Source organism: Muscardinus avellanarius (genome assembly GCF_963383645.1).
Source record: "Muscardinus avellanarius genome assembly, chromosome: 7".
NCBI lineage: Eukaryota > Metazoa > Chordata > Mammalia > Rodentia > Gliridae > Muscardinus > Muscardinus avellanarius.
In genome coordinates this window covers 67,450,263-67,471,664 of record NC_137793.1, presented here as the reverse complement: position 1 = coordinate 67,471,664, position 21,402 = coordinate 67,450,263, and the positions used below count along the sequence as shown (strand labels likewise).

Below are 21,402 nucleotides of genomic sequence, written 5' to 3'. Positions count from 1 at the left end.
CCTATCTCTCTGTCAAAGATAATATGATAGAGATAAGCCAAGATTATAGAAAGATTTAAATTTTCCATAGAGAGGAGCCAGACTTACGGTTAGGAAGAAGGAAAAGAAAGAATGATTTAAGCATTTATGACAAGAGAGAGCACTTGGAGTCTCCACTGTAAGCCTTTTTTTCTCCCACATACCTCAAGCTATGACATAAGTGGAAAAACTTAGTGTGTTCAGTTGACTTGGGATTACATGTGAATTTACTTTGTAAGAAATGTCTCTGCACAAGGAAAGCAAACGGGAGTTAATGCAGTTGTCCTGTTAGGAAGTTGAGCTGAGTAGCTTTTGAAAGTTCCTTTAGAACCTTTTTGCTCTAAACTATAATTTAGCATGCAAATGACACGGAGAATTAAGGTTCTTATATTAGGTCAGGGGCCCACTTAATAATCGCTTCTGGTCTTTCATTAACTGAAATTATTTCCAAGTTATAAATGTAAGAATATCACAGTAAACTCATTAATTCTATTGCAATTAGAATTTTCTAAATGTATTCTGGGACTTCCCTATTTTGAAGCAAAAATAAAACAATATGATTCTGTAAAAGGAATTGATAGACAGATAGATAGATGCACCAGGACATATGAAACTGACCTAGTATGAATAAAAATGTACTAAAGTAAAATTCCTGGACAACTAAACGAGTTCTTGACCTCTACCCAGCTCCTGTTGTCAGATGGGGCCCAGTTAAAATTCTTCTCTTTTGACAAGCCGGGAAATTGTAGGCCAATTCCCTTTCAGGAAGTAAGGCTGCCTGTCTTCAGATCCTCAAGTTCCCATTACTCTCCAAGACCATTCTCAAAATCTTGCTAACAAAACAGGCACAAGTAACTGAGAGGTTTTTGTTACCATTATTGTAGTCCTGGAAAAAACAGTCTCCAAATCTACGTTTGTCCCACTGCTAATTAAAACCTAGTGAATAGCTGTTACTTGATGGCACCACACCACAGCCTGTTCCAGGACAGATTTGGATGGTTTAGCCAGACCCTGGATATCCAAGCTCCCAGCTGCACAAATGTGCCACAATTCCCTCATTATTCTCACAATATTGGATTCCATATATTTTGTAGAAATGGATTTTTGGATTCTACCCCCCCCCCTTAAAACAAGGCTTTATAGAAGATGGCAACTGAAACATTACAAATAGGGATAGCCTGGATTATTCAGTAAGTAAATGGGGAAAACTGACAACGTCTGGATCTAGGCATGAAAATGCTCATAGAAATTACAAAGGAAAATTATAACTACTGAAAATTATAAATGCACATCAAAAAATTAGTGTAAAAAAACACATATCAGCTGGGTATAGTTGTCCATGCCTGTTGTTCCAGTACTTCAGAGACTAAGATAGGAGATCATAGGTTCACAGCCAGCCCTCTACAACTTAGTGAGACCTTGTTTCCAAATAAAAAATTTAAAAAATAGAGGTGAGGATGTAGCTCAGAGGTAGAATGCCCTGGCTTTAATCCCTAGGACTACATACATTAAAAAAAAAAACTAGGAAACCTACTAGGAAAAGTATTTACCACATTATAATGATTTATAGCTTTAATATAAGGCTTTTATAGCTAAATAAAAAAGATATATAAATTGAGACAAAAAATAATGTAGTAGTGGGATTCCAATTGTGTGATTATAAATAAATTATAGCAAATATAATGGAACAATATATGACTACCAAAAATTATGTTTCTGGAAGATTTCAATTATACAAAAAAATTCATAATTCAAAGTGATGACACGTTATTCATCCAGTATGAGCCTAATTGTATGTATATTTTGTGTCTGTATTTAAGGACAAAAGAAAAAAAAATCCTGAAAGATAATAGAGATGAGAGGTTTTATCTGTAGAGTACATGATTATTTCTTTCCTTCATAATATTTTTCATTTTTAACCTTTAAGTAAATGAACATGTTTGTTTTATAATCAGAATATAAAATGATCATTAAAACAAATATTTCTCCTCAGTAAAGATTTGCTCCTTCTTTAAAAATTAAAGATCACAGTTTAGAATGAACAAGACATAAATGAAAAGCCCATCAAAGGTAAAGTTTTAGAATAAAAAAAGATAGTCATATACTTTCTTTCTGAGCTAGTAGATCAAGACATCTACTAGCTTTTGGAGATTTAAAATAACCCTTTCAACTTGAGTGTTCGTTCATGTTTATGCTCCTGGCAAAAGCCATGCAGTTGGCAAACTAGATCCCTTGTTGCTCCTCACCATGGCGGTCTCTGATAGCCTGGAATGTTTCCACAGCGTTCTGCCTCTGACAAGCACCAGCACAGATGTGTTATTGGCATCATCAATTGATCAGGTCCAGGTTCATGTAAAGTTAACAGATGGGGAGCTCTGCCCATCTTCTTACCCAGCATTTATTTAGCACCATTTTCATTAAACCATCTAATTACTTAAACTTTTTCTGCCTGTTTTCAGAGAAATCTAGCACTATGTTTCAAAGCATTTTAAACTGCTGGTTCTTACCTATATTATGAGGTGATCCTTTTTATTGACTACTCACATAAAGTGTTTTAACACAGAATTTTGATTAGAGGAGCCTGGTTCACCAGCTTTCACCATGGCAGAGTGCTGAAATTCTCCCCAGGAGGCTAAAGTATGTGGTGATTTAAATTATCTAAAATTCCACAGGAAAATTCAATAGCATTTCACAGCAGGAAAGGACCTGAGAAATAACTTAATCTAACTCTATTTTACAGATGAGGAAATTGAAGCCAGAGAGGTTAAAACCCAAGATTTAAAACCCAGTAGGAAGCAGGTCTTTTTATATGTCATCCTTAGAATAAGCTGCTAAGCATTGCACTGTGGGATTCCGGTGTCACTGGCATGTCTGACAGATTTTAGAGTTGCAGATGAACACAATGAATTCAAAGTTTTAGCTGAACTGAGATGTAACTCCGTGGAAGAGTGCACACTTAACATGTTTTAGGCCCAGGGTTCCATCCCCAGCACCGTAAAAGAAAAAGAAATAAAGTTTGAGCCCAATTACTGTCGTGGGAAAGTAGAACAAGGACAGCACTACAGCTTGAGAACATGTGGTCTCAGCAGAGTGAGATCTTCTCATTTTTTTCTGCAGAAAATTCTCATATGTCCTCAGTCTAATTCTTTTAAGTTACTTGATTTTTTTGTCTTGTGTTAGTCTTAGACTGAGAAGAAAACCCTTTTCTATCGATATTATTTTATTAAAACCATGTTAGAGTTTTACTTGGACCTTTATTTAGTAAAACTTTTGACAGTTATATGAGTTACAGAAATATAATATTTAAATTAGAGGATAAACTCAGTAAAGCTAGTGAAGGAAGAAAAATCAGTTTCACAACATACTGTTGTTCTGAAAAGCATAACTAAGAAATTTCTCTAGACGCTTGAGGACATAGTCTGTCCTTCTGGGCAATAAAATGAAGACATCGCAGCAGCTGCAAGGTATTGCTTACACTGCTGGAATTCATTTTGATACAGTGGAGTTTTATTGTTTTTTAACTCCCTCCCCAAAGCTTTTTTTTGTAACAGGTGTGACTTGTAACCCTCCAAACTCAACCCTATATATAATACTGAGTAATTTTGTAAAGGAAAAATAATCCAAAATATGTGGGAAATGAATTTAAGAACTATTAATGTTTTTCTTAAACTCAAACAATAGTTCTTATGTTGAACAAAATATAGAATTAAAGATGAATGTTGGATTAGGAGATAATTGGTAGATTTAGAAAGTATGATTATGTTTATCTCTTGATCTCTGAACTAATTGATTAAAGACCTTGTCCTGCTAATGAATAAGCAAATTTGAGATTAAATCTTAGATATAAAATACACAATTTGAACTTACTGGAAAATACAATACTTTTACTGAGGTTATACTTAACACACAAATTTCTGATTTAGTAACATGTATAGTTTGTAATGGAAGCTCAGTTCTTTAATGAATTACGATTCATTAAATTTTGAAACTGAGTAGTGTTTATATGTTTTTGTTGTTGTTGTTCTGTGTGCTACTGAGGATTGAACACAGGGGCATTCAACCTCTGAGCTACACCCCCAATCTTTTTTGTTTATTTGTTGCTATAGCTAATCTTGAACTTGTGATCCTCCTGTCTTAGCCTCCAAAGTACTGGGATTTTGGCCATGCACCACCAGGCCCAGCTTGTGTCTTTCTTATCTTAATGAAAATACAGAAATGTATTTTTTAACTAGGATTAGTGTAAGCCCTAGATACACTTATAAACTGTGCCCTCAACCTCCAGAGGAGTCTTCTGGATAGCCCATGTGTGCTGTGGTCCAGAGTATCACTAATGCCATTTTAGCGAGCACTGCTACAATTTTTATTCATATATAAACCTTAGGTATGTTAAGCATAATTTTAGGCTTGCTTTTTTATGGTAGTATTGGGGATTGAACCCAGAGGCATTCTGCCTCTGAGCCATACTCCCAGCCTTATTTTTTATTTTGAAGCAGGGTCTCACTTAAGTTGTGGAGGGCCTCGGTACACTTCTCAGACTGTCCTCCAACCTACCATCCTCCTGTACCAGCCTCTGTTGTTCTAGAATTACAGGTGTGAGCAACATACCCCACTAGTTTTAGGTAGTTTAAGCTTTGTGTAGGACCTTGAACCACTGAATCAGATTTCTGAGGAGGGAAATCTCTAATAAACTACCCCAGTGGCTTAAGTGATGATCAGATTATTTGACATCACTTAAACTGTGTAGTAAATATTTGAATTGAGCAGAATCAATTATAGGTTTGTTATTAAATGTATTTTGCTTGAAATTCTTTGAGAATTTATTATCTGGTTGTAATGATACTTTATTTTACCTGCATGGTTAGCCAGCATGTCCCATTCTTAGTTTCTCTTTCAGTGAGAGAAGTTTTAAAATATTTTAGTCTTATGTACATAAATGAATATATATATACAATTACCCTTTCTAAAAATTTTTTTTTCACTCAGCCAGATGTAGTGGCACACACTTATAATTGAAGTATTTGGGAGGCTGAAACAATAGGTTCACAAGTTTGAGGCTAGCCTCAGCAATTTAGCAAGGGCCTTAGCAACTTAGTGAGACCCTATTTCAAAATAAAAAAAATTAAATAGGGCTAGGGTGTAGCTCAAGGGTAGAATGCACCTGGGTTCAAGTCCCAGTGTACGTACACACACACACACACACACACACACACACACACACACACCTCCCTATACAAATTCCTTTTACTCTTTAATTCAACAACTAGTTTGTGAACTACAAAGTAAAACTCACTCAATTCTTTTCCTACACCTTTCCCTTCCATTTTGGTAGACAGGTCTGTCAATTTGCCACATTCTATGCTGAATTTTTAAAATACATTTATGTGTTTTATGTTTAGGCTTTTTTATGTAAATATGATAGGAATTATTGTGACAGTTTATCTTAGCGTGCTCTCCGTTATCCATGTAAATATATGTAGATGTGTGTTATGTTCATGTATTCATTTTGTATAGTGTCCCATAGTGTGGCTATATCATCACTTATTAAAACATCCTCCTACTGATAGATGAACATTGCACTCATTTTTTTCCTTGTTGTAGGCCACACCCACTGGACATCTTTGCATATGCCTCTCATGCACATGTACCATTTGCTATTGAATAAGAAGCTCTTCCCACTCTGCCCTCCTGTTTTCAGTTTACAAGCAATGGCTTATAGCCTATATCACTGGGTAGCTTACCCTTTTTTTAGGGAATAACAAAAAAATAAAAGGAAGGAAGGAAAATGAAGGAGAGAGAGAGAGAGAGAGAGAGAGAGAGAGAGAGAGAGAGAGAGAGAAGGAAGCAAGGAAGGAACAAGGGAAGGAAAGAAAGAAAAGATGGGCACAGACTCAATCGTGGAATTTGGGTTCTAGACCCAGATTTACCATTGAAATGCTCGGTGATCTTGTGTCTTCTTGGTTTATGAAAATGTTAAATGGAATGACTTTCAGGATCTCTTAATTCTAAGGTTTTTACAATTGTAATTAGGATTGTAGGTGCAAGGCCATCAATGTTTATTTTATATTTTGTGGTGTTGGGAATTGAACCTAAGGCCTTAACAAATGCTAGGCAGTAACTCTTATCACTGAGCTCCAGCCTCAAACCCATCAAACTTTTGTTTTGTATTTAGCTGCTAATATCACTTGATTGTACAGTAAATTATGACTGCTCACCATGCTTACAAATAAAGGGGCATTACACTTTAGTCTGCATGAGTCTTCTGCATTACTCTGTGTGTGTGTGTGTGTGTGTGTGTGTGTGTGTGTGTGTGTGTGTACCAGCGATTGAACCCAGGGACATTCTACCTCTGAGCTACATCCCCAGCTCTATTTTTAAATTATTATTATTATTATTATTATTATTATTATTATTATTATTATTATTTTGGTGGTACTGGGGGTGGAACCCAGAGGCTTTCTACCTCTGGGCTATACTCCCAGACCCATTTTATATTTTATTTGGAAACAGGGTCCCACTAAGTTGCTGAGAGTCTCACTAAGTAGCTGAGGCTGGCTTCAAACCTGTGTGATCCTCCTGTCTCAGCCTCCCAAGCACGGGGATTACAAGTGTGTGCCCAGCCTTTTAATCTTTATTTTGAAACAGGGTCTCACTAAATCATGGAGGGCCTCACTAAGTAGCTGGGGCTGGCCGAGGACCTGCAGTCCTCCTGTCTCAGCCTCCCAAGTACTGGTATGACAAGTGAGTGCCACCACCATACCCAGCTTTGTATTACTTTTTAACTGATGCCCAAATACCATTCCAGAAAAAAAAGTAGTAGTAATAAATTTTTTCTTTTGAATAAATGTTCTGTAGTTTGCAGAAAGGTGTTACCCATACCAGCTCATTTTAAAGTATTATTCTTCTCTCACAAATTCTGATAATTAAATGACTTACTCAAGACCATTCAACTAGTGAGTTGTAGAGCCCAGACTTTGCCTCACATCTTTCAGTATTCTCTTAAAGACAATTGCCTCATACTCACAATATTTACTGACCATGTGATAAGTTTTTAAAATATTTATAAAGGGCTTAGTATTTATCTGGTGCTCTTTAAATGTTAACCCTCCACTTCCAACCTTACCCTCCTGCCTTTGAGTTTATTTTGTGTATTGGTTGGGACTCTATTCAGTTGCTTCTAGACATTAAGATGACCAATACTTTTGAGTTAACTTCTCCTAAGCATTCAGGAAATGCATTACACAAATAGTTGTGGTTATTGTTCTCCTTCAAATCACTTGACACAGACTATAAACATTTAGTTCTGGTGCATGAAGAATAGTTGGAGCCAGGCTTAACTTGTCTTAGGGTATCTGTTTCATCTTCACGATAAAACCCGAGTGTGCCAGTGATGATTCATGGAAATACTTCATGATGAATTGCTTTGTTTTTGTTGGAAATCTTTTAAAGAATGCTCATCAAAGTGTAGATTCTGTATTTTCAGATACTTTTTTTCCTAATGAACCAGTACTGAAGTTGTTACTTGCAGAGTACCCTCTTATAAAAAGTCAGTATGACACAATCCAGTGTGACTATTTGAGTTAAAATATGTTACTTTAGGCACTTTCTTGATTAAATTTGGTTAGTACCATAAAGCTCAACGTGTATTTCCTTCATAACATTTTTTTTTTTTTGGTGGTACTGGGGGTGGAACCCAGGGGTTTTCACCTCTGGGCTATACTCCCAGCCCTTTTTTAATATTTTATTTGGAAACAGGGTCTCACTAAGTTGCTGAGAGCATCACTAAGTAGCTGAGGCTGGCTTTGAACCTGCGCGTTCCTCCTGTCTCAGCCTCCCAAGCACGGGGATTACAGGCGTGCATCACCACACCCGGCTCCTTCATAACATTTTAGTTGTTCAGAAATACGTCTTTTTATATGTTTGGTTTTCCTGAAAGATAAAAACTAGTTGAAATTTGTAAAGCTGACACTGTTCCTTTGTAAGTTGTAATATTAATTCTGCAGCTATGTCAAGAATAGAATTCTCCTGACTGATGGAAAGGTACCATATTACATTATTCCCATTTTCTTTCCTTCCAAAAGTTACTAGGAGAGAGAAAAAGTGAGGGAAACAAACACATCATTTTTCTCCAGTTTCTTGTTAACTTTTCTCCTCCTGTATGTTTTTTCTGTTAACATTTTAAAATGTTCCCCTTGCCTCTATATCTCCCTCATTATCTCAGTTGGTGTGCACTTCCCCTGTTCCTTCTTCTGAGGACTTTACAATCTCATTAGTTGTTCCCTTGACCAATATTGCACACATACCACAATTCACTGGTCACCAGAATACGGAGCCAAGATTCTCAGCTGCTATTACTGTTCCAAGTATGAGGTGCCAGGGGCAATTTATTACTAATTATACATACTTGAGTTCATAAGTGCTTTATTTTTTTAGGCAGATTTGAAGTTAGACCTAAAATAATGTCATTGTAAGCCAGTTGCATACAGAAACACTTCATTGAGTGGGAGAGAATGACACTGCAGCTAGCTGACTGTCAGGGAACTGTGGACAACCCAGATTATTTGTCACACCCTCTGAGAGTGTGTTAGGGAACATGCAAACACCATCTCTCATTGTGCATTTTCTCAGCAGAGAAAAAGGCTAAAGCCCCAACAAAAGAGCAGGCAAATGTTCCCACTTAAGATTATTATGCCCGGTGTGGTGGTGCACACTTGTAATCCCAATACTTGGGAGGCTGAGACACGAGAATCACAGGTTTGCGGCCAGCCTCAGCACTTAGGAAGGCTCTCCACAATTTAGTGAAATCCTGTTTCAAAATAAAAAATAAAACAGGGCTAGGGATGTAGCTCAGAGTTAGAATGCCACTGGGTTCAATCCTTAGTACTATACCCCCCAAAATAGACTATTATTGCTTGTGTGAGTTGGTTTATTTGTTTGGCTGGTTTGCTGGCTAGTGTTTTGCTCTTATGATATTAAAATATTAAAAGATGAATGAATCCTTGGAAAAAGAAAGTTCTCTAATAGAGGTTAGATTTGTTTGTTTTTACTAGTTCTTTTTTTAATCAATACAAAACTCTGAAGTTTGGGTAAAAAAAAAAAAAAAACCATCCTGCAAGGTTTTTACTAGGGAAAAAAAAGGAGCAAATCTGAAAGGCTTTACAAATAGAGGAAGATTGGTTTGTATCTCTGAAAGTTTAGGGTGGGTTTCCTTCCTGCCCTCTTTACAAAGTATATTCTGGCAGATGCACAGGCAGAATTAAAGAAGCAACACTCCAAATCAAACAGGCTTTACTTGTAGTATGGTTTGGGTATTCCCAGCATTTGCTTGTCATGTCCACTAGTACCAAAACTTCAAAGGGATTCAGTGTTCTCCCAGGAGGCATCTTTGTAGGAACCTCAATATTTATTTTTCAGCCAATATTGACAATCTCTAGTTATTATCTCAAATTTAACATAAAATGTAAAGTCTTTACTCAAGCAGAAGGGATGTGATGAATCCAAATCCATTTCTATCTCTAGGAAGTAGATTAGTCATAGTCCTATGAATTTCTTAGTTAAAAGAAAAAAGTTGGTGGAAGTGAATGGGAGGAAGGAGAATGTTTACATTTCTTACAACCCAAAATGTATGCAACAAAATCTCATTTTTTTGCTTGTACCAAGTATGATATATCCCAGAATTGTGGCTCTGGGGATCATTTTAGGTCAAAAGATAGCAAAATCTATTAGCTTCTCTTGGAATTCAAGAGATACTCTTAAGGATTGTGTAATTGGAGAAGTAGGGGTGAAAATTAGATTATATGTATAGGTGATTTGCTTCTTTGTTCAGTGCTTACTCTCCCTCTGTAAAAACCCAATTGCTCCTATAGTTTATGAATAGCTTAATCCTTAGAGTTCAGATAACGTGTTCTTTAAAAAGCCAGCGTGTGGTTGCTGGTGCTCTCTGTCCCTCTCTGTACAGCCAATGGGCCTGGCAGCCAGGTGCTTTAGGTTGAGAGGCTGCTGTCTCCTCTAGCCACACTTTTGCCCTAAGCATTTGACGTTTGTACTTACCACACCCATGTGTGGCATTTTGGCTTTTTTTTTTTTGTAATTATGTTATCTAATTAAATTTTTTTAATGTAATCCATTTTATATAGTTACTAATAGAAAGTTGTTTAGGAAAAAAATGTAGCCTTAGGAAAACTAGATAAAGGTAAGTTACTCCCAAAATTACATTGTTGAATTAGGCATGAGAGAAACAACAGTAAAAAATTGTGGAAGAAATTATCAAAATGTAAATGGTATTTGTAGTCAGTATACCCATAATACTCACAAGTATCTTAAGTCCTCTGAAACCAGAAATCAGAGATGATGCAGCACAGGTATGGTTTATTTAAGAAAAAATTGCTAGCTAAGTATATATTCATATTTAAACGATATTTATATGTTTAAGGAATAGCATCTTTTTGTAGAATTTCTCACTTTAACCTTTCCTTTTTAAATTAATTTTTTATTTTTATGTGGAACATATTGAAAATGACATACATTCAGACTATGCTTGGTACCCTTTCCCTACTATTTCTCCTTCCCCCCTCCCAACAATGAATATTGAGGTTAACCATGGTATTTATATTTTAACACAAATTCAGATGTAACTCCTTCATTAATCAACCTCAGCCTTCTTCCTAGGACTTCTATCCTTCTATTCTAGCTTTGGTGAGGTTTCTCCTCCATTGTCTGGAGTCCCTCTGGTATCCCTAATACTCCCTAGTTTGAGCATATTAGAGAAAACATAATTCCCTTCTCTTTCTGTGCTTGGCTGATCTCACTTAACATAATGTTCTCCAGGTCTTTCCATCATCTTGCAAATGACATGATTTTGTTCTTCTTTATAGCTGAGTAGAATTCCATTGTGTATATTTCCCATAATTTTGCAATCCATTCATCTGTTGATGGAGATCTGGGTTGGTTCCATATTTTGGCTAATACAAATTGTGCTGCTATGGACATGGGTATGCATATGTTACTGTAGTTCTCTGATTTCAATCATTGTAGACAAATACCCAGAAGAGGTATAGCCAGATCATATGGTGGATCTATTCCCAGTTTTCTAAGGAATCTCCACACTGACCTCCATAGTAGCTGAACTAGTTTGTACTCTCACCAACAGTGTAAAAGAGTTCTTCTTTCCCACATCCTTGCCAGCATTTGTTATTATTTGATTTCTTTATGTTTGCCACTCTGATTGGGGATAGATGGAATCTTTTTTTTTTTTTTTTTGGTTTGCATCTCCCTGATGGCTAATGATGTTGAACATCTTTTCATGTATCTATTGGCCATTTATATCTCTTCTTTTATGAAGTGTCTATTCAGTTCAGTTGCCCATTTCTTGATTGGGTTATTTGTTTTGCTAGTGTAGAGTCTTTTAAGCTCTTTGTATATTCTGGATATTAGCCCTCTATCAGAGTGGTGGCTGGTAAAGATCTTCTCCCATTCTGTAGGCTTTTTCTTTAGGTTCTTGATGGTTTCCTTTGAAGAGAAGAAACTTTTTAGTTTGATGCCATCCCACTTATTAATTCTTGCTTTAATTTCCTGCGCTTTGGAGGTCTTGTTGAGAAAGTTACTGCCTATTCCTATATGTTGGAGTGTTGAGCCTATGTCCTCCTCTAATAACTTCATAGTTTCTGGTCAAATTTCTGAGTCTTTGATCCATCTCGAGTTGATTCCTGTGCATGGTAAGAGGTAAGGATTTAGTTCAATCTTTCTACAAATAGATAGCCAGTTATCCCAGCACCATTTGTTGAAGAGGTTGTCATTTCTCTAGTGTACAAGTTTGGCCCCTTTGTCAAAGATCAATTGACGATAGATGTGTAGATTTGTTTCTGTATCTTCTGTTCTATTCCACTGGTCAGTCTGCCTGTTGTTGTGCCAATACCATGCTGTTTTTTACTACTGTTGCTCTATCGTATAATTTAAAGTCTGGGATTGTGATGCCTCCTGCCTCGTTTTTATTGCTGAAGATTGCTTTGGCTATTCTGTGTATTTTCTTTCTCCATATAAAATTCATGACTGATTTTTCTAGGTTTATGAAAAATTCATTGGTATTTTAATAGGAATTGCATCGAATCTATAGATCACTTTTGGCAGAATGACCATTTTGATGATATTTATTCTGCCTATCCATGAGCAAGGGAGATCTTTCCATCTTCCAAGGTCCTCTTCAATTTCTTTCTTTAATGTTTTATAGTTTTCATTATAGAGGTCTTTTATGTCTTTGATTAGGTTTATTCCTTGGTATTTTATTAGTTTTGAGATTATAGTGAATGGAATAGTTTTCTTTATTTCTTTCATTGTGGATTCAGTGTTGGCATAAAAAAAAAGCAACTGATTTCTTTAGGTTGATTTTGTATCCTGCTATTTTGCTGAATTGGTTTATCAGCTCCAGTAGTCTTTTGGTTGAGTTCATTGGGTCTTCTAGATAAAGGATCATGTCATCTGCAAATAAGGATAGTTTTAATTCTTCTCTTCCTATTCGAATTCCTTTCATTTCCTTCTCTTGTCTTATTGATGTGGCAAGTGTTTCAAGGACTATATTGAAAAGGAGTGGTGATAGTGGGCCTCCTTGTCTTGTTCCGAATTTTAGAGGAAATTCTTGCAGTTTTTCCCCATTAAGTATGATGTTGGCTTTGGGTTTATTGTATATTGCCTTAATGATGTTGAAATGCGTTCCTTCTGTTCCAATTTTCTGCAGTGTTTTTAATATAAATGGGTGTTGGATTTGTCAAATGCTTGTTCAGCATCTATTGATATGATCATGTGGTTTTTGTTCTCAGTTCTATTTGTGTGGTGAATAACGTGTATTGATTTGTGTATGTTGAACCAGCCTTGCTTTTCTGGGATGAAACTGACTAGGTTGTGGTGTATAATTCTCTTCATACAGTTTTGAATGTGTATAGCTAGTATTTTGTTTAGAATTTTTGCATCTATGTTCATTAAGGATATTGATCTGTAATTTTCCTTTCTTGAGGAATCTTTATTTGGTTGAGGATTATTGTGATACTGACCTCATAGAAGGAATTTGGGAGAATTTCATCTCTTTCAGTTTCCCAGAACTATTTGTGAAGTATTGGGATTTGTTCTTCACTGAAGGTTTTGTAGAATTCAGCTGGAAACCCATCTGGGCCTGGGCTTTTCTTTGATGGCAGAATTTGTATTTCTGTTTCTATTTTTTTGCTTGCTATTGGTTGGTTTAGGCTTGCTATGTCCTCTTGGTTCAGTTTAGGTAGGTTATATGTGCTTAGAAATCTATCTATTTCTTCCATGTTTCCCAGTCTATTGCAGTATATATTTTCAAAATAGTTTCTGATAATCCTTTTAATTTCCTCACTGTCTGTGGTGATGTCTTCTTTTTCATTTCTGATTTTAATAATTTGAGTTGATTCTTTCTTTGGTTAGGTTGGCCAGGGGTTTGTCAATTTTATTAATCTTTTCAAAGAACCAGCTTTTTGTTTTGTTGATTCTTTGAATTTTTTTTGTTGTTGTCGTTGTTCTCTATTTCATTTATTTATGCTCTGATTTTAATAATTTCTTGCCTTCTGCTGGCTTTGGGATTGCACTGTTGCAGTCTTTCTAGGTCCTTGAGATGTGTCATTAGGTTGTTTACTTGGCGACTCTGTTCTTTTCTTTTTCCATATATGGTCAGGTTATTTTTTACAAAGTTTCTAAGAACATTTGGTGAAGGAAATAATAATATTTTCACTAAATACTGTTGAAAAATTATAATTACATGAAAAAGAATAAAATTGGACCCTTACCTAACATCATATACAAGTATTAACTCAAAATAGATAAAAGACCTAAATGTAAATCTTACTATAAACTTTTAGAAGAAAACCTGGGTCATAACACTTCACAACATTGAAATTGGCAGTGATTTTTTGGATATGATTTTAAAGGCACAGACAACAAAAGAATAAACAAACTTCCTAAAAAATAAAAAAAATTTGTACATCCAAAGACAATGTAAACAGAGTTAAAAGTTACTGATAGAGTGGGATAAAATATTTCCAAATGCTATATCTGAAGGAATATTAATATTCCAAATAGAAATCCTAAAAATTAGCAACAATAAAAGCAAACAATACAATTTAGAAATACAATTTAGAAATAGGTAAAAGACTGAAATAAATAATGAATCTCCAAATATTTTAACCTATAAACACATGAATATATTCTTCTTTGCTTAGTTGTCTTCTGGATGGAAAATCTTGTTTCTCTGGTTTTGGTGTGTATTACCTATTTCTTCTTTGTAGTTAATCTCTTTGAGTATTTTCTCTAGCATTGGTTTTGAAGACATAAATTCCTTCAGTTTCTGTTTGTTACGGAAGATTCTTATTTCCCCACATACTTTGATAGGAAGTTTTGCTGGGTAGGAAATTTTGGCTGGAAGTTGTTTTCTTTCAGAGTTTGGAATATGTTACTCCAAGCCCATCTGGCTTTCATGACTTGGTTTAAGAAGTCTGGAGTGATTCTAATTTGTTTGCCCCTGAATGTCACTTGGCCTTTTGTTTTTGTTGCCTTTAAGATTCTCTGCTTGGCTTCCATATTGGTCATTTTGACAATTATGTGGCGTGGGGATCCTCTTTTCTTATCCTGTCTAAAGGGAATTCTATAAGTTCCCTGGACCTGCGTATCGACCTCTTGCTCTATGTTTGGAAATTTTTCTGCTATTATTTCTTTGAAGAGATTATTGATCTCTTTGGTTTCACCTTCTTTTCCTTCCTCTATTCCGATTAGCCTCAGGTTAGCTCTCTTAAAATGGGCCTATATTTCTTCAATGTCAGATTCCTGCTGTCTGATTTTTTTTTTCTAAGTTAGAAATTATGCATTTGGTTTTGGAGTGATCATCCTCTAGGAGCGAGATTCTATTCTCCATGTGGTCTAACTGATTGTTTATACTTTGAATTGAGGCCTTTACCTCAATGATTGCTTTCTTTATTTCTTTTAGACTCTCTCTAAATTCTTTTCCAAAGTCCTGTATTATTTTTACAGTTATATTCCTGATTTGATCTTCTGGAGATCTCTGAATTTCTGAGTTATCAGGTTCTGATAATATGGGGTTGTGGGCATTGTTCCTGTTTCCCATGATTGCAGAATTTTGTGCCTTCCCTGAGTCACTATGACTTCACTTAGGGTGCTCTGTATCTCGAGTCTGTTGTAATCTCAGCCACCACTACTCCTTTACTGGGTTGTATCACAACATCTCATGCCCTGGAAGTTAATCGAGGCTCTGTGATACCGTGGGGGTGACGGGCTGGGCCTTTTCCCTCGGGGAGCTGCAACTAGGGTGTGGTATCTCTACCACTGCTACTCCTTCACTGGATTGGACTGCAAAATATCCAACCCAAGGAGATTATCAAAGCTACGCAAGTCGCTGGGAGTGCAGTACAGAGATTTCTCTTTTAGGGGCTGCAATTTCGCTCACTGTTATTGTACGTGCTGATCTGGAGCTGTGGAGGGGCGTGGTGAACTCACTGTCGCTACTGGCAATATGGTGCCACTGCCACGCCCTTGGCCGTGAGGCTGGCGTATTTCTTTTCTGGTTTTGAGCTCTGTTCTGAGTCCCTGGAAGGTGTGATGAGCTTGGCCACTGGTACTTTTAGACATTCTTTGTGCTGAAAGAACTGCTGAATTACACCCGAATGATCCACAGCTGCTCACTTCAGCTCTATGTTTACCTTTCCTCTCTGGAGCCTGGTGCTGTGAGGGAAGATGGCACCGGTGCAGCTTAGCTGCCGCATTGTGGGCTCGATTTCTGGTCTCTGGTTATTCTTCTAGTCTTTTTTTTTCTCTGTCCCTTGTGTTTACATTTTTTATTTCTCTGCTGATGGTGTTTTCTGGCTATGAAAATTGCTGATTTTGTGGCAACAGAGATCGAGTTTTAGCAGGACTCGTAAACGCTGATTTTCTTGGTCGCCATCTTCCCGGAAGTTTTCGACTCTGTTCTTATGTGGGTACTCAATGCTATAAAATTTCCTCTTAAACTGCCTTCAAAGTATCCCATAAATATTGGTAAGTTGTTTCTCTATTTTCTTTTAATTCCAGAAGTTTATTTATTTCTCCCCTGATTTCTGATCTTACTCACTCGTCGTTCAATAGTGTATCATTCAATTTTCATGTATTTAAATAGTTTATTTTGGGTTTCCTGTTTTTTAATTCTACTTTCATTCCATTATGGTCTGAAAAGATTCAGGGAATTATAATAAGTCTTTTGAATTTGCTAGTTTGCTTTGTGGCCCAGGATGTGATCTATTTTAGAAAAGGTGTGTGGACTGCTGAGATGAATGTGTATTCTGTTGTTCCTAGTTGAAATATTCTTTATATGTCTATTAGGTCTATTTGGTTTATAGTTTTCTATAATTCTGAAGAGTCTTTACTCATCTTTTGCCTTTCAGATCGATCTAGTGGTGTGAGAGGTGTGTGAAGTCTCCCAATGTTATTGTATTTGGGTCTATTTGAGATCTGATGTCCCAGAAGGGTTTGTTTTACAAATGTGGCTGCCTCCACATTTGGAGCATAAACATTTGCTGTCGTTATATCCTCTTGGTAGATTGTTCCTTTTAACAAAAGAAAGTGCCCTGCTTTGTCTCTTCTGATGTGTTTCAGCTGAAAGTCTGTTTTGTTGGATATCAGCGTTACTGCCCCTGCTCATTTTTGGTCTCCATTAGCATGATATATCTTTTTCCATCCTTTTACTTTCAGTCTGTGAATGTCTTTGACTGTAAGGTGAGTTTCTTGCAAACAGCATATATTTGGATTATGTTTTTTAATCCACATTGCCAGTCTATGTCTTTTGATTGGTGAGTTAAGTCCTTTGACGTTCAGAGTTATTATTGAAATATGATTTTTGTTTCCTGTCGTTTTGTGTTCTGTCTTCTGTTTTGTATCCTGTTATTTCTTCTTTACTTAGATGCCCTGCTGATCAGTTTCATCTTTTCTTTGGTTCTGAAGTCTGCTTCTTTTTTCTTCTTTATAGTTTATTTCTTTAAGTATTTTCTCTAGTGTTGCTTTGAATTCATGATTCTTTTTGAGATTCTGCTTATCTTGAAACACTTTTGTTTCTCCATCAATTTTGAATATTGGTTTTGCTTGATATATGAGTTTTGGTTAGAAGTTGTTTTCTTCCAGGGTCTGGATCACATCAGTCTCTCCTAGTATTCATGACTTGGGTTGTATAGTCTGGGGTGCTTTTTATTCTTTTCCCCCTAGATGTCACCTCTCTTTTTTGTTCTCACTGCTTTTAATATTCTTTCCTTGGCCTCTGTGTTGGTCATTTTGATTATTACATGGCGTGGGGAGGTCCTTCTTTGATTTTGTCTTAATGGTGTTCTGTATGTCTCCTGAACATGTAAGTCCAAGTCGCTTTCCATGTTTGAGAAATTCTCTGAAATTATTTCTCTGAAGAGATTACGAGTGCCCTTAGTCTGTATCTCTATCTTTTATTCAGTGCCTTTTATCTGTAAGTTAGGATGTTTCATATTGTCCCATAGTTGTTGGATGTTTAGGTTTTGTTGCTTTAATGACATATATGCTGTTGAATGTGTTTTCGGTTTTGAATGAACTGTTTTCTAACAGTGATATTCTACTTTCCATTTCATCTATTTCTTTCTATTGCTATTTTCATTTCATTTATTGACTCTTTCATTTCATTCCAGACCTCTTTCTGATTCTTTCTTAGTGTTTCTGTTTCTTCTTTCATTTCCTCTAGACTTGTTTTAAAGCCTTTTATCATTTTGTAGATCAGGATTTGGAATTCCCCTTCTTGCATTTCTTGTAGGTCATTATGCATGATTTTCATTGTCTCTTCATTATTCCTAGTTCTCAGGCCTATATATTTTCAAGGTTCTCAGGCCTGTTTTTCTGTTGTCTTTCCATCGTTTGTGGCTATTATGTCTAATCCAATCTTAGTAGTAGGAATTCAGAGGTATCAGCAGGTAAGCAGTGCTTTTTCCAGTGGTAAGGATTGGGTAATGGGGAAGGAGCTGGGGTGATGGGTACAGGATTTGGGTAAGGTAGAAGATATGATTAGGTTGAATAATAATTTAAATATAATAATGTAGTATCTGGATGAGAATGAGAGAAGGTTCGATAATAGAACTCTTGTAGTTAGTAGAGTATTTAAGTATGGAGATATGAAATACCTTGAATATTAAACATGGAGAAACAGTAAGGGAAAATAAAGTTTTGAGGGAAGAGAGTAGATAGGCTAGTGTGAGGAATTTTTTTAAAGGAATGGGGGGAAGGAGCAAATAAACATGAATAAATTAGCAAAACAAGATACAAAAGCTAACAATTATACTTTGAAGGCAAAAAATAAAAGAAAAAAGGACTAAGAAAGAGAAGAGTAAAGAAAAATATAAAGGACTAAAATAAAAAGAACTAGCGACTATGTTAGACAACAAAATAAAACAAACAACCAAGCCAACAAAAAACCATAATAAAAGAAAGAAAAGAGAAAAAACAAAAACAGAACAAAGACAACAAACAAAAAATTTCTACTAATTTATAAATATGGGGCTGGGCCCATATAATATTTGTTTATCTGATTACTGGTAGATTCTGGAATATATTCCAATGTCTCTTATTTGCTCTGTACTCTATCGTCAGCTTTTAAACCCAGTCTCTGCATGATTTCCTCTCTTGCCTTTGACAGCTTTGTGCAGAGGGCATCTAATAGACTTGGCACACACCCCTGTGACTTTGTGCAGGTACCGCACCTTGAACACCTTTCCTGTGTCTCTGGAGGTTCTATCTGGACTAGCCCACTGGTTCCCTTCTCTGAGCACACACGATTACCTGGATGCCTTGGTCTGGGAAGGCTTGCTGTGTTGTGCTACTGGATCCCGAGGCTTTTCTGGGCGTACATGGTTACCTGGTCCTCTTCTGGGTCTCTGGAGGGCTGTGCCACTGTGAGTGCCACCTTTGGTGAGCACATGGGATTTTGGCTTGGGCGTCACTCGCCACTTAAGATGTTGGAGGTCTGTGGCCACTTTCAAGCACTTGTATTATATACCTGGATTTCTTGAGGCTGTCACACTTCGGCTCATGGTTTGGGCCTGCAGCCCGTAGCCCACGATGGCATCAGCAGCCAGTCCACAGCAGGTCAGTCACATGCTTGGGCTTTTTGAACTGTATCTTGCATTTCAGAATTATTCGATTCCTTCTGCCATGGTTCCTGTTTCTGTTTTGGTTCATAAGCTGTATTTATTTTGCTTGTATAGATGCTGCCTTTTCAATAGTTGAACCTTATTTGTTTCAGCTACTGAGATGTGCTGTGTCCTGCAGTCACTATTTTGCTACACTCCTCACTTTAACCTTTCTGATTAACCATCTAAACTAATGGCTCCCATAGCACTGAGCCAGAGGGCCTTTACCATAGGATTCAGAGGAACACATGAAAGGGGAAAATGTTTAGTAAATGGTAAAGGAGATTAGGATTGATGAGAGTGGGCTGAAACCTGTGTGTGCATGTGCGCACTTGCATATATGTGACAGAGAAACAAAGAGAAAATAAAAATAAATTTACTTGTGTTGATGTTTATGCCTCTAGCTTCTTGCTGTTTTTATTCATTCTCTAGTGCTTTCAAAGCTGTCAAGCATGGGGAGCAAAATAACATGATCATTTATTAATCCAGCAAAACTAATTTGACATCGATGGAGGACCATACATTATACTAAGTTGTAAAATATGAACACAAATGAGTTCTCATTTCTCTTTCTACATATATTAGAAATGGAAGTGGAGAGGAGAAATAAGAAAAATAACTTTAGATTTTTAAGAAATTCCAAAGGATGGTTTGGACTACTAAAAGAGTAAGAGCTTGAGGTAAAAAAGCTAGGAGACAGATGCTTGCATTTTGTTTCCTCTACATATGGTCCAGCTGACAGAAAACTTCCAGTGAGGAGAAGGTATGTAGCTAGGAAAACCATCTTTTCAGTCAGCAAATACTCTCATACCCTCTATATGTTGTTAAAGTGCTTCTCAAGCTTTATGATCTCATAAATCCTTTACACATTCAGAAATTGAGAAACTCCAAAGAGCTCTCATTTATATGGGTTATAGATAATTTATACCACATCGGAATTGAAACTGAGAAATTTTAAATTACTTATTTAACTCACTAAAGATAATATTAAATCTATTGTATATTAATTAATGATATTTTCTTGAAAATAAATACATTTTAAGAAGTTTAGCAAAATGAGTATCATTTCACATCTTTGTAAATCTCTTTGAATTTTGACTTACCAGAAGATAGCAGACAGAATGTGCAACCTTTTGCAGTGAAAAGGGCGGCCCTCATAGATCCCCATGAAAGAGTCTCAGGACCTCTCATGAGGTCTTTGGACTACAAGTGGGAACCACTGTACATGGGAATACTGAAACGTGAGCAGTAGATTTTGTTCATTCATCAAATATTAAAAACTTAACTATGGGCTGGTAGATAGAAAAAAATTACCTGGTAGAAATGAAGGCTTTAGAAGTTGTGACTGAGTTTGAAGCTTCTTTAGCAAATTTTCCTTTTATATTTAGGTGGCAGGGTGAAAAGGATGAGAGGGAATAATAACACAAGGTATGGGGAAGACAGGATTCAAAATACAAGCTCATTCTTGTTAGAGTGGGTTGTGAAGTAGATACTAAGAAATTGAAAGAAGAGCAGCTGGTGTCTTAAAGAGAAAATAGAATATTTCTAGTACAAGAAGTATTGATGTCATGTTTTTTGAAAAGTGTTGGGGAGGGGGAATATTAATAAGTAAAGAAACAGTTTCTTTTGGAGAGTTGAGGATGAGGATCCTACTGTGAGGCAGCTTAGGAACTCTGGTAACTATAGATTCTGGACCCCACTGTGCAGTGACCAGGATTTCATCAGGAAAATGGGACTCAGGAGTGGTAAAGCCTGTTTCTGATCATTTTTCTTTCCTTTTGTTTCAGACCATCCAGACCTTTCAAGTTACCAAAAAGGTAAAGTAATTTTGTTATCTTATTAAATAATAAACTTAGCTGCAAGATTTTTCCTTCTAGTTGTCCATTTTCCTTTCTAAAAATTGCATTACCAAGAGTAAGATAGTATTACCTTATATGTAGAAATGTTTTAAGGTTTATCTTTTCAGTACAGAAAATTTTAAATGAATAACAGTTTTTTTTACAAAAGCATTATCTCATCAGATGGCCTTTACACTGTGATTCCACATTTAAGAAACACTTTTTGTGACTGACTAATCTCAGCATAATGGAGAAACTCTAGACGAAGAAGGAGAATCCATAGATGAGCAAATAAGGCAACCTAACTGAGGGGAACGAGAGGAGGAAGAGGGAAAAACATATCAAACGAACATATCAAAGTCAAT

At 36.3% G+C, this 21,402-nt stretch overlaps 1 protein-coding gene across 3 annotated transcripts in view; it reads left to right on the top strand.

Moving 5' to 3' along the window:
- Window positions 1-21,402, top strand: part of DISP1 (dispatched RND transporter family member 1) — a gene marked incomplete at its 3' end in the record, with an annotated part of 72,876 nt that overhangs the window by 27,920 nt on the left and 23,554 nt on the right. For all 3 annotated transcript variants that reach the window (XM_080699520.1, XM_080699521.1, XM_080699522.1), the window contains exon 3: window positions 20,987-21,016. In XM_080699520.1, coding sequence (XP_080555646.1) covers window positions 20,987-21,016 — 30 coding nt within the window. The remainder of the gene's footprint in view (window positions 1-20,986; window positions 21,017-21,402) is intronic.